The sequence below is a fragment of the Lepidochelys olivacea genome (genome assembly GCF_965140295.1).
Source record: "Lepidochelys olivacea isolate rLepOli2 genome assembly, chromosome: 3".
NCBI classification, from domain to species: Eukaryota; Metazoa; Chordata; order Testudines; family Cheloniidae; genus Lepidochelys; species Lepidochelys olivacea.
In genome coordinates, this window is record NC_140413.1 from 155,492,617 (window position 1) to 155,506,479 (window position 13,863).

At 45.0% G+C, this 13,863-nt stretch overlaps 1 protein-coding gene across 1 annotated transcript in view; it reads left to right on the top strand.

The window, feature by feature from the left end:
• The window catches only part of PLB1 (phospholipase B1), a 117,849-nt gene that overhangs the window by 67,840 nt on the left and 36,146 nt on the right, over positions 1-13,863 (top strand). The window contains exons 33-40 of the mRNA XM_084623038.1: positions 623-696; positions 2,239-2,282; positions 4,352-4,460; positions 10,724-10,775; positions 10,923-11,003; positions 12,264-12,329; positions 12,702-12,802; positions 13,431-13,512. Of these exons, the coding sequence (XP_084479164.1) occupies positions 623-696; positions 2,239-2,282; positions 4,352-4,460; positions 10,724-10,775; positions 10,923-11,003; positions 12,264-12,329; positions 12,702-12,802; positions 13,431-13,512 (609 nt within the window). The remainder of the gene's footprint in view (positions 1-622; positions 697-2,238; positions 2,283-4,351; positions 4,461-10,723; positions 10,776-10,922; positions 11,004-12,263; positions 12,330-12,701; positions 12,803-13,430; positions 13,513-13,863) is intronic.

Sequence of the window (13,863 nt, forward strand, 5' to 3'; positions counted from 1 at the left end):
CAGCATTCAACTACAGTTGCCATGTGATAGTATCAGATACTACCTGATAGTATGAGATACAGCAGTTGTTGCTGCTATTTTGGTATCTGATACCCTTGTGTAGAATCTCTGGGTACATTTAGTCTTTGGAGAAATAGCAGTTACACATACATATCTGAGGGCAGAGTTTGGCCCATTGCATGGCTGTTTTAATGTTCAGTTTCCTGTCATGTGGCAAAACTTACATTCAGGGGAAATATGTGATGGTGTGATACAGCCGCCCCGAAGGTTTTATTGGCTGGAGCTTGAGATGGCTTCATTACTTGTGAGTAGTGAAACCCTGAATTAATTATACAGCTCATCCAAACTTGTGCCAATACAACCTTTATATACTACGTCATGCACTCATATATTTTGTTTATGCCATGTGTACAGCAATACTATGTAAAGAATTTATTGACGAATTGGTGCTATTTTTCATAACACTGTTCCTGAAAAGCCAGGTGCCAAAATATCACAAGCCCAAATGTAACAGACTTTTAAGGAGAGACCTGTTTATGAAATAAAAATTTAAGATCACCAGAATATATGAATGCCCAAAATGTTAATAATTCAGTCTTTGTCTTGGTTCATTTTTTTTTAGGCTGGTAATGGAATTGGTGCTGACCCAAACAATATCTTGGATATGAACACACAGTATCGGGGGCTGGCTTGGAGGTAAGTCATTAATAAAGGAAGTGAAGAAATATATTTTGTTTCTCATGAAAAAGGTTGTTTTTTTCCCCAATTGTCAAAAACTGGAAAAAAATATTCATTTGTCGGGTTTGGCATTTCTTTTGAAAATTTGTTTTTTGTCATAAATGCAATTTTTGTTTTTAAAAAAAATTCAGCAATACATTTTCAACCAACTCCAGTCACTAGCTTTTTGACTTCTATACACAGAGGGTTTCACACACTGGATGAATAGGTAGGTAAATAGATATCTCTCGCCAAAGCCAGTGAAAAATCACCAAGGCAAACGAATCACAGCTGCTGTCATTCGAGAGGGCTGCTCAAGGTTTGCTCTTTTTAAGCTTCTGTTAACAAAGAAAAGAAAAGGTTCTGTATAAAAACCACCTATTTGCTGCTGCTGTTTGGCTGGAGATCTTCCTTCCACTCCTCACCACCCTCATAGAGATAAAGGGCCAGATTTCCTGGTACAACTCAGCTGTGCTCAGTGCAAGACCAGAGAAGGGGCCAAGGAAGCTTTGTACTGTGTTGGCCCCCTATTACAAGTTAGAGCAGCCAAGTGCCCCCAGGCACAAGGAGTCATTCTGGCAGCTGAGAACCACTGGGGCGTAAGAATGTTCCAGCCATTCTTCTCCCTGGACACGCTTCTGCTATGTAGAGATGAATAAGAGCCACTATAGCAGCTATCTGTCACTCAAGGAGTCCTCAACACAGGTAGAATCCATAGGGGGCTGGTTGAATTGGCTTTGGTGTTGCTTTGTACTGCTGGAATTGAGATTGATCCTTCCACCATGTAAGATTGTAACTCTTGCTACCATGAATAGTCCCATTGTCCTGTAGTGTTTGCAGGATCAGGCTTCTAGGTAGAACCACTCAATGGAAAACAGTCCAGATATAAATATTATATATGTATACCAAACTCTTTCCTTTCCTGTGTCCCTATAGACTCCTTAGATTATTACACCCAAATGAATGTTAACAGTCACGTTTACTTTTCACTATTTAAATTGTGTTTCACTCAGCAGCTTGGACAGAGATACTAGTCTGGCCAATTTCACATTAACATGTTCTTGTGTACCAGCCCAAAAATTCATAGCTCAGGTCATAAACACTGCAGGGGATGTTTAAATCCCTTTGACTTCTGCAGACCTGGGATGTTTAAATCCACCTGCAGTTTCTCCCCTCCCTAAAAAAGTGACTTAATTCCAACCACCCTCCCAGCAGCCAGGTGCTCCTGCATTCCCACAACTAATGACCTGAAGTCACATTCTTAGCTGCAAAACACACACATGAACCCTTCTGACAGCATCAGTGCTACCAAAAATCTCACTAAAGCCCTTAAACAAGCACTTAGACCCTGATCCCTCCACCCAGTTGTGAAACACCTCTAGTTTCCAAGTGTCATGGATCCTTCATATCCTCCAGGCAAGGACAGGAAATCTGTCTTAGGTACTTGTCATCTATCGCCTTATTGTCTGAGCAGCGCTAAAAGATTAGTGACTTAGCCTTTGCTTCTCTTTCCAATTGCAGTATTGGAGGGGATGCTTCTTTAAAGAATGTAACAACCCTGCCTAGTAAGTAGAAGCTTTGCAGTTGTCAAGATTCAAGGGAGAGAATGGACTGATTGGTACACCATGACTATGATGTGGACAGCAATTTACTATGAACTTCTCTTAACCTTTTAAAATCTATGTTGGGGTAATTCACAAGACTGGACATTCATGGAAATGGCCCATATTTTCACTGATCCCCTGGGCTGCCTCATCAGTGAAGCTGCGAGGAGGCTGCAAAAAAGCCTCAGTGAATATTAATTTGAATTTTTAAATAAGTTTGCTGTGACTGTTTTTGTGCCCTGTTTGTGTTAGCTTTCTGCAAATGCTCTTGCAAGTCCCTTTCCAGACAGGGATGTTTGCCAAGATCAGATATTTTAAGTCAGAGGTGGGCAAAGTACGGCCCATGGGCCACATCCGGCCCACGGGCCCGTTCTACCCGGCCCCTGAGCTCCTGGCCCAGGAGGCTAGCTCCCGTCCCGTCCTCTGCAGCCTCACCTCACTGCACCACCGGCACAATGCTCTGGCAGGCAGTCAGGAAGGAGGGGGGCGTTGGATGGGGTGGTGGGGGGCAGTTAGGGGCGGGGGGGTCTGTGGGATGTCAGGGAGAAGGGGTAGTTGGATGGGGCAGGGGTCTGAGGGGGGCAGTCAGGAAGGAGGGGGGAGTGGAGGGGGCAGCAGGGGGCAGTTAGGGGCGGGGGGTCCAGGGGCAGTCAGGGGAAAGAGAGCAGGGGGAGCGGATGGGGCAGGGGTCCCGGGGGGGGGCCATCAGGGAACAGGGGGGTTGGATGGGACAGGAGTCCCGGGTGAGACTCATCTCATCAGGGGTGAGAAGCAGGGGGGCTCGGATAGGGGGCGTGGGCCAGGCTATGCCTGGCTGTTTGGGGAGACACAGCCTCCCCTAACCGGCCCTCCATACAATTTCTGAAACCAGATGCAGCCCTCAGGCCAAAAAGTTTGCCCGCCCCTGTTTTGAGTGAATATTGCTGAATATTTGCATGTCTGCACTGCTGGGAATTGTGGAACTTTCCTGTCCATCAACTTCACAACTATTCTCAAAACTCAGATTGGTGGTTTGGCACCTGCTACATCTGGCTGTGAAGTTTCAGCACATTTTTTGAATGACACTTTATATTAAGGTTTCATTTATAAAGGGCTAATCCATGTTATAAGCATATTACAGACCTTTGTAGTAAGTGTATAACAGATGGCTAAAAGCACATCAGTAGAAGGAGTTCTAGAAGGTTATAAACCATGGTTGTAAACCATCTATTGATTTATGGCACACTAAAATTGATTAATCATTTATTAAAACTTTTTATTAATCCCTTTAAAATGATATATTTAAAATGAAGCCATTTATTAATCCTTTATCAACAGTTTTTAAATGGAACCCTTAATATAATTGTGTCTTTCTTTGTTTCGACTACCAACACATTCTTTGCCCCCACAGACACAAAGGTGTTGGGGGCGGGTATTTTTGAGCAACAGTATTAGGATAATGAACAGAGAGGGGTGTGAATAATTCACTGCCTTGCATGTAAGCATTTAATACACAGGTCTGCGATCCGAGCGTGATGTTGCATAGCTGTAAAGATATGCACAATAGAACTTCCAGCTAAGATAAGCTTCTCACGGCTCCTTCCAGATCAGCCAGGCCAAGGGCCCTTCTGGCTCCCTGACAGAATTGCCTGCTGACCAGGGGGTTTCTCATTCAAGCTTTAACCATGGTAATGTGCAGGATGGTCACATACAATGGGCCTGTACATACTCTGTCCACCTCTCCTCTTCGCCCCCCATGATTGCACTTGATGTTAGTGGGATTGCACCAGGTCTGAGTCAGGAGGCAACTTGATCCAGTGCTGTCTGACAATCTACACTAAGTGGTTAAGCCTCTGGCATCACTTGACTGAAACAGCAGTGCCCAATATTCTGCTTCCCCTGGGTGGGCACAGCAAGGTAAGTGGAGAACAAGCAGCAGCCTTCCCCTAACACAAACCAAGAATCTAGGGGGGCATGGTGAATGCTAGTTTCTCCCCTGTGTGATGAGCAAATGGGCTCACTCCCTTCTCATTATCCTCTTCCTCCTTCAGATATCCTTTGGGAGTTCAACCATAACCTCACGGGTTACTCGATTGGCACAGGGGGAGCCAGTGAGCCGAATGCCTTTCTCAATCAGGCAGTTCCTGGAGCAGTGGCTGAGTATGCTGATTTTTCCCCCCCTTTGGGGTGCTGGGATGTGGCTACTTCATATAACTTCCTTTGATGTGTCTCATGTGCTGTTATAACTTGCACTTAATAGCGAGCAAAACCAGTCTAGTGGGTACTTCAAGTTGATGCCTGGCTCATGCTCCAGAGCTTCTGCTGTATTGAACATAAACTGAATGGCTCACTTGATTTTCATAAGATAGCCATATGATATAATGAAGCATGTGCCAGGACCCCTTGGATCACAACAATGGTAAGCACACCAGTGGAAATACCTTGTCCCAAAGGAGAGCTTTATTGTACGATGAAAGAAGCAATATAGCTGGGAATACAGATTGGAGGGAACAGTGGGTTAGTGCATTAGCCTTTGACTTCTCAAGACCTGGGATCACCACTCACTGGCAAAAGTGAGTGTGGTGACCTTACCTTAGTCCACAGGAGGCGTTGCACAGTTCAGCACATTGTCCATTAAAAGCAAGAGAGGGCAGCAGCCCACCCTGGGACACAGCTTTGCTGGAAAAACCATTACAGGAACTGAACTGTTGTCTAGTCTTCATACGTGCCCCAGGAGCAAGAAAGTGAAGAAATTGTTTGGTCTCTTATAAGCTAAACGTTAGGGCACGAAGGGCTTTTAGGAAATGGTCTGCGTGTGGTAGAAAGTGAAAGTGTGTTGAATTTGCAATGAGCAGCTGGGGGAGAGACTGCATGAAATCTTCCATGATTAAGGCCTCAAACATTTGGAAGGGTCGGGAGGAGTGGTTGAGAGAGACAGCAAAAAAACAAAGCAACCAATCAGGCTGCTAGAATCTTATGAAGAGATGAGGACAGGTGACAGCCAGGCATAGGCTTTAGGCCAGTTTTAGACCTGGTGTAAGTGGCTGCAGTTCCTTTGATTTCAATGTGGTAGCAGCCTCATGCAGTTTGAATATGTCCTGGGAGAAGCAGCCTCATGGAAGGCGGCTGCATACTTAATCCCCGGTGTTATACTTTCTAGGAAGAGAATCCAAGTTTTCATCTTAGAAGTCTCAGCTTCTGATGTGGAGATAATGGGGCAGGATGGGAGGCTTAATACTGTATTTAAATAATTAAGCAGCTGGCCGCTGAGTTGGGCACAGCCACTGACCGTTTGGGCAGGATTTCTGGTTGATTGTGCTTGTATTTGACATTGGTAATTGGTTGTGCTAAAAAGACTCTTGTTTCAATCTTTCTCTCTCTCTCTTTTTTTTTTTTAAATCCTCCATTTCCCCAGCAGCTCCACTTGGCAGCTGAATCGGGAAGCCAAGAAAGCTCCTGCATTTGCTTTCCCTAAGTGATGACTGTTAAGGTTTTATCAGTGATCAAGATCTTGTTTTAATGTTTCATGAGTGATTTCTCCTGCAGGTTGCAAGAATGATTTCTGACTCACCCTAATATTCACTGACAAAATGGGAGTCATTGGCTAGATGCTATGAAATATCTCCCTCTGCCTACTACTCCTGCAAAAGGAGGGATTTTCATTCTATAATGAATTCATTTTTATTTCCAAATGAAGTGACTCCCTATGTGAACAGGAAACTCCTGCAGGGTTTAGGGATCTAATATCCTGGGCTGATCTTACAGCATAAAAATCAGATAGCAATTAAACCAGCTGTCCCTACCTTATTTGGTGTAAAAGGCATGTCAGGTTGGCTGATTATCATAGGGGATTGGAAACAGGATAACAGTCTTTCAGTTCTAGGTCACCAGTGTGAATACAGCTCAGGTCAGCAGCAATCATGTCTTTTCCATCAGGTGTCTGTCTGGTAGCCCATCTGAATTGAGCTGATATGTGTCAGTCTAGTCCCTAGGGGACAGTTGTCCACATGACGACAAAGGCCATCAGTACAGCTGGCGCTAATTGGACCCTTGTGAGTAGTCTCAACTGGGATGCCAAGAGTGCCAGAGGCATAGAATCTGAGCTACCTTCTCTCTGGATGTTCAGTCCCTACAGTTCATGGCTGGGACCAAACTGTCAAAGCCTGCACTGCCAGAGAAGTAACTGCGGGGTGGATGAATAAAGAACTTCATTTTCCAGGGCTCTTAAGCCAGAACCTTTCAGGGAACATACTCTGGACCCTTAGATAAGTGAAAAACTCTTTGCAACTGATGTTAATGACCATCTCTAGCTTCCTGTGAAATTCAAGATGGTGGCAAATCTGAGTCAGTTACAGACACTGCTTCATTTGGAAGTTGAATTTGCAGCTAAGTATCTGATCCAAATTCAGATCTGGTACAAGAGGGTGCAACTTAATACTCACTGAAGATGAGATGATCACGATGGTCCCTTCTGACCTTAAAGTCTATGAAGACAGTTGAGCTGCATCCTCTTACATGAGGTGTGAGTTAGGTCCATAGTGTAAAATCAGAAACTTAAAAGGTACTAAGTACTTCTCAGGTACTTATACTGCAAAATTCAAACTCTTGTACAAATCTCGAGAAACAAGTGAGTTCTTGTACACTTGCTGGGTCACCGGTGTGAGGAAGTGAATTTCTCCTCTCTCCACCTGCCACACCAGAGGACCTGGATTGGGCAGAGACAGGAAGTAGAGCTGCTCAGCTTTCCCAGCAATATTTTTACTTTTATAAATGTACTTTTGTACTTTGTCCTTTTATAAAGGGGGTGAAGAAAACAACACTCACAGACTCCTTCTGGTTCTCCCACTGCCCAGCCGCGCCACGCCCACCAGTCCTTGCCCTTTCCCACCATCTCCTCATGTGGAAGGCCTATGACAGTGAAGGAAAGCAGCACATGAGTTTGTTTTCTGTATAAACAGACACTATGGTAATGTCCCTGAACTCTCAGAGGCACCCATCTTAGAGTTCATTTCTATCACACTTTATTTATAGCCTTATCGAAGGAGATAAGTTTATCTCCATGTAGTTCTCTGATATCACGGCATTGGACATAAAGAGGAAAGAATGGTTTCTCCTGGTTCAAATATGTGGCTCTATTTTTGTAATGCTCCTAAGGGTTCATTCTCGGAGCCAAAGAGATTCCTCTTCCTGTCATCCAGAGGTAAAAAGATGGGCTGTAAATGAAAGCTAAGGCCAAGAGTTTCAAAATTGAATTATTTGGTGTGCCTCAGGTTTTTGTGCTAAGCCACCTGCTGATATCAAGTGTAGTGGTGGGCGCTCATCAGTTCTGAGAATCAGGCTCAAAGTTTTCTCAGGCTGAGGGGCTAAAAATCAGTGGCTGCTTCTGAAAAGGCTGGTTTTAATGAACGTGTTGGGTATGTGCAGGCTTGGAAGGAATAGATTTTTATCAGTAAATGCCAGCACACACTGATTTCACCGCATAAGCACAAACCAATGAAAAAATTTCTATCGATAATTGAAATTCCAGTTAGATAAAGTAAAAAAAAAAATGTTGCTTGATAACTTATTAGTGTTTGATTTGAGGGTATTTACTTCGTACATTTTGATGGGATGGTGACAGTTTGCATTTTAAAATTTATAAAGCTTTAATTTTTAATCATCATCTACTGTCTTTAATTATGTTTGTCCCCCCATAATCTCCTGCAGCCATGAAAATTTAAATAGATAAACATAAAAAATGCTTAAACCCCATAATTTTGCACAACCGTTAAAATTGAAATGGATAAAAATAGAAAAAATGCTTAAAAATAAAAGTTGATATTGTCTGTTGGAATTATAGAAAAAATAAAAATTGAATTCTGCCAAGCCTAGATACGTGGAAAGGGAGATACCTTCTTAGGTCCTTATCAGGCAAAAGCAATTAAGCATGTGCTTGACTGTAAGCTGTAAGCACATACTTAAGTCCATCCCTATTCAGCCACAACACTTAAGCATGTCTCTTATGTTAAGCAACAGAGGGGTAGCCGTGTTAGTCTGGATCTGTAAAAGCGGCAAAGAGTCCTGTGGCACCTTACAGACTAACAGATGTATTGGAGTATAAGCTTTCGTGGGTGAATACCCACTTCGTTGGATGCATCCGACGAAGTGGGTATTCACCCATGGAAGCTTATGCTCCAATATGTCTATTAGTCTATAAGGTGCCATAGGACTCTTTGCCACTCTTTTATGTTAAGTGTATGCCTAAGTGCTTTGCTGAATTGAAGCCTTAGAGGACATCTCAAATTTTACTTGAAAAATGAAACTAAAAAGTGGTCCTGACTCCTGACCACTTGTGGTTGGTTGATGGGACTACGGCAAGCGCACGCTATGGAACGTTTAGTCTGCAGTAGCGGTGTCCACATGTTCAGAAAGTGCATGGCAAGCTAGTGCACTGCAGATTTACACCATGGCTAGCCATGCACTAACTTGCTGTGTAGACAAACCCTTAGTGAGAGCTGTGTGTCAGATTGGGGGAAGAGGGGAAATACCTTTTGCTCCTATGATATATGCTGTACAGCAAAGGAAAACACTAAACTGGGAGGAGAGGTAGATACGCTGGAGGGTAGGGATAGGATACAGAGGGACCTAGACAAATTAGAGGATTGGGCCAAAAGAAATCTGATGAGGTTCAACAAGGACAAGTGCAGAGTCCTGCACTGAGGACGGAAGAATCCCATGCACCGCTACAGACTAGGGACCGAATGGCTCGGCAGCAGTTCTGCAGAAAAGGACCTAGGGATTACAGTGGACGAGAAGCTGGATATGAGTCAACAGTGTGCCATTGTTGCCAAGAAGACCAATAGCATTTTGGGATGTATAAGTAAGGGCATTGCCAGCAGATCGAGGGACGTGATCGTTCCCCTCTATTCGACATTGGTGAGGCCTCATCTGGACTACTGTGTCCAGTTTTGGGCCCCACACTACAAGAAGGATGTGGAAAAATTGGAAAATGTCCAGCGGAGGGCAACAAAAATGATTAGGAGACTGGAACACATGACTTATGAGAAAAGGCTGAGGGAATTGGGATTGTTTAGTCTGCGGAAGAGAAGAATGAGGGGGGATTTGATAGCTCCTTTCAACTACCTGAAAGGGGGTTCCAAAGAGGATGGATCTAGACTGTTCTCAGTGGTAGCAGATGACAGAACAAGGAGTAAAGATCTCAAGTTGCAGTGGGGGAGGCTTAGGTTGGATATTAGGAAAAACTTTTTCACTTGGAGGGTGATAAAACACTGGAATGCGTTACCTAGGGAGGTGGTGGAATCTCCTTCCTTAGAAGTTTTTAAGGTCAGGCTTGACAAAGCCCTGGCTGGGATGATTTAGTTGGGGATTGGTCCTGCTTTGAGAGGGGGTTGGACTAAATGACCTCCTGAGGTCCCTTCCAACCCTGATATTCTATGAGTCTATGAAAACAAAGTTCCGATTACCATGTAAAGCATATGCATGTCAGGTTCATTAGTATCAGCAGATGTATGTCATGAAATGATGTACAGTAGTGAAGTATTTCTAGCAAGGGCCCAGAGGGAGGTGCATCTCATTCCAAAACCATGGAACTGCCTGCAAGGCCAAAGCTTTCCATTCAGATTCTGAGCATATTAGAGGATCAACGTAATGATAGAGCAGCTAAATGAGGTCCAGCAGTTTAGTGTAGGTAACCTAGAATCCACGGCAAAGCTTTTTATAGATCTAGCATGGTTATTAAAAGGCTGTCTTGTTAGCCCCCTCCTGAGTGTCCTGGATACTTGCTTCAGTTTTCATCAGGGCCGAAAAACTTTTGGAAACATTAATTTGCACAATATAGAGTGTGAAGTGCTGACTCTGAGCTGTGATCCTGGGAATGTCCGATGTTTATTTCAATAGTTATTGTGCACATTTCCTTCGAATCAATGTAGGTTTGGAAATATTCAGTGCACACAAATGTTAATGCAGGGGATTGTACAGAGCTCTGGGTTTGGCGCTCCCTTGCTGTTTTAGTCGATAAGAAATAAACTGATCCAACAATTCTAATGATGCTGTCAGCTGACTAGCGGTTTGCTGCACCTGGCATCCGAAAAGCTGGCGGGGGTGGGGGGTTTCTCAGCTGCTCTCTAGGGAGTCAAACAAGGTGAAGGAAGGATGGTCTTGAGGTTAAAACACTGGACAGGACTGAGATCTGGATTCAATTCTTTTCTGACACAAACTTCCCATGCGAACCTGGACAAGTCATTTAGTCTCTGTGTCTCAGTTCCCCATCTATAAAATGGAGAGAATGCTACCTCACAAGAATAGTGTGAGGATACATTCACTCATGAGTTTGAGGTGCCCCGGGGCCATATCGATATCTAGATAAATATTCTTCCAATGGATGCTGGTCTCTCCTAAGACTCACTAATTGTCTTTTTCCACAGGGAATTACCGGACCAAGTAAGAGCCCTGGTGAGACTAATGAAAAGTGATCCGGTGAGTTGACTGGAATGCAGCATGTTTAATCTCACAGCATGAAAAGGAACAGATATTGCTTCATGGAACAGATCTGCCTCCAAAGATACCCAGTGTGCACATCAGTAGGGAACATAATGAACTTACACTTTTTCTTTCTTTATGCAGAGAATCGATTTCACCACTGACTGGAAGATCATCACTGTGTTAATTGGAGCTAATGATCTGTGCAACTACTGCAAAGACCCTGTAAGTAGCAGGATTGAGGAGCTGGCATGGCAGCAAGGCTGACTGGTGTTGGTGTAAAAACACCAGTGTAAGGAGAGCCAGCCTCTGCGTCCCATGAAATCCAAGGTTGCAGGTAGGGGAAAGGAAGTCCCTGAGTTCTGAGGGTCACCCAATATGCCAGACAAAGCTGAATTTTGTGGAGTACTGTGGGGTCTGTGTGGAGTGATAGATACTCTTCTGGCAGTGCCTAGTTTTAAACAGTTAGCAGTAGCAGACTAAGATTGTTGTGGTCTCTGCTTGCTTGCTGTGGGGTAGGAACCAGCCATTATGTGGAAGTGAGAGAGAGAGAGAGAAGAGCCTGCCTTTCTTGACCATGTCTGGGGCATGAGGTGAGGGAGAGAGGGCGGGATTCTTTCCTCTCGGCTTTGGTGGTATACAGGGGCTGGAAAAGCCCCCCAGCTAACCAGGGAAGAATTGTCCTGGTTCAGCAGTGTGTTAGGCCACCACAAGTAGTCCAATACCGCCCGCCTCCCCTCCCCGCACAAGTCCTGGCACAGGGTGGTGTTGGAGGCAGGACGGAGCACGTTGGAAGTCTCTGTAATGGTCAGTGCTACAGAGATTTTTATGCTGCTTCAGACTGTGGCTGCCAGAAGGAGAGCATGGGACCTCTCATGCCCCTCACCCCCAGTTCTAAACCTGGCTCTGAATCTCGGGTGTAGTCTCTTTTGTACACAATCCTTTTCACTACCACTAGCACACTGAGGTCCTCTGCCCCCCCCAGGGTGCAACAGAGTGGGGGGATCCTTGTGGCTAAACAGGCCTAGTCAAGCTCCTGTGCTGCTGCCAGATGTTTATGGCTGGTGTGTCCTTGCCTGCTAATGATGTCAATGGATAGCAGTAGAATGACACACCCCGGAAACATTTGTGCCTCTGTTTTCATCATATTTTGGCTGACCCCATTCGAACACACTTACCACTTGGTTCTTTCCCTCAGCCAGAGATGAGGGGCCCATTGGACATTGACTCAGTCTGCTACAGCTCAACAGGGAGCTCTAGAAAAGCCAAGGTTGTACTCCGCCTATCTACATTTGAGGGCGGAGTAATGGTATAATTGAGCCACTTGGTTTCTGGAAGAGAGCAAGAACATTCCACTGACCACAGCCTAGCATGGCAGAAATAAGGGGATGGGAATGAATGCCCAGTGCAATATCTTTTTGTTGTCTCAAGCCATTTGTGAGACGTCATTGGCAGTAACTCCTGCTTCTCTTCTTTTTCTGTGAGGATTACTATTCAGCTGTAAATTTCACCAGCCGCATTCAAGAAGCCCTCGATATTCTGCATGCAGAAGTAAGTGGTTTTAGTAACTCATTGGTCAGCATTGCTTCTTCCTCCCCCAGTTCTAGTAGCTGTGGGGTAGCTCAGGGGTGGCCCCTTGAACCAAATGTATCCCAATGAATTCCATAATGCAGCCTACACTGCCTTCATCTCTAATGCTGAGAGAGAGCCTGACAAATAAGACACCAACATACAACCAGGGGCAGGAGGAGGGCGAGTTCAGTCAAGTGAGGTGGAGAGGAAAGATCAACAATTGGGAAGGACTGGTTGAGTAGTTAACCAGGGCAGAAAGGGGGAGCTGCACTTGTGTCTGCACTTTAAAATAAAGGCATTGCAATTTGCATGACAAGCTCCTGCCAAGCAAAGCTCTGACTTTCCTTTCAGGTTCCCAGGGCTCTGGTCAATCTGGTTGAAGTAATGGACCTCCTCCCCTTGAGGCAGATGTTTCTGGATAACCAAGTACAGTGCACCACACATCTCACTGGGTAAGGCAGCTTTCGCCTACTCTGGCGTCCGCACTGACTCTCAGTGGGAGAAAAGACAAAATTTGGTTCCCTGCTTCCGAGGCTAGTAGGGCTCTCCCAGCGGGGATCAGGGTTGGGGCTGGAAGGGTTCCCTGGATTTGATATGGGTTTTGGCATTGGGGTTCTTTGTCTGGTGGAGTCTGTTGGGCTCCCTGGGGTAAGCCTAGAGTTATAGAGGATTGGACTCCACTGGCTATGGTTATGGGATACCAAGAGTTAGCACACATACATCTACCCAACTTGGAATTGCATGTCCCAGCTGCAGTGTAGAGAACACCTTTAGGTGCCCCAAAATAATGGGATATAGGGTGACATAAGTGCAGTTCATATCACCTTGATATGCTTAGCAGTTGCCAAACTGATATGTGAGCTGCACCACTCATGTAGGGCAAAGGGACAGGTAAAACTGTGGCTTGAGATTGTGCAAGATGGCAAAGGCCATTTGGCACTCTTATAGAAAGGGTAATATATAGACATCCAGCTCAGCTCCCAGGTGGCGTGGATGCTGAATGGCAATGGGTGAGTGTCTCTTGAATCTACACTCTTTGTTCTAATGCTGTTTCTGTCACTTCTGTAACCTCTTCTGCAGAGATCTGTGTAGTTGTGTTTTCCCAGTGACAGAAGGGTCACAAGAGCTAGCGATGGTGATGGAAGCTACCAGAGCCTACCAGGTACATCTGCCAGGATGAGTGCAGTTGCTTTGCCTACAACTGAGGCAGGGCAGAGGGTTTGCCAGCAATCTGTCTGTTGCAATTTATAACAACATATACAAAAAGTGCCCATCTACTACTCTGGGTACCTTTTGTTATTATTTAAAATATCAGTGTGGCAAAATCAGCAGGAAAACTCTATCCCTAACACAAACCCATAAGTGGGACTTTCCTCACCCAGCCACCATCCCTCACAAACAATCACTCCCATCATGCTCAAACCTCTTCAGCCACTAGGGCAAAAAGATGGGTTTTGCCATGTGCCCTGAAGGTCTGTGATCCCTGATTGTGTCGGCCCAAGGGTGGAAGTGC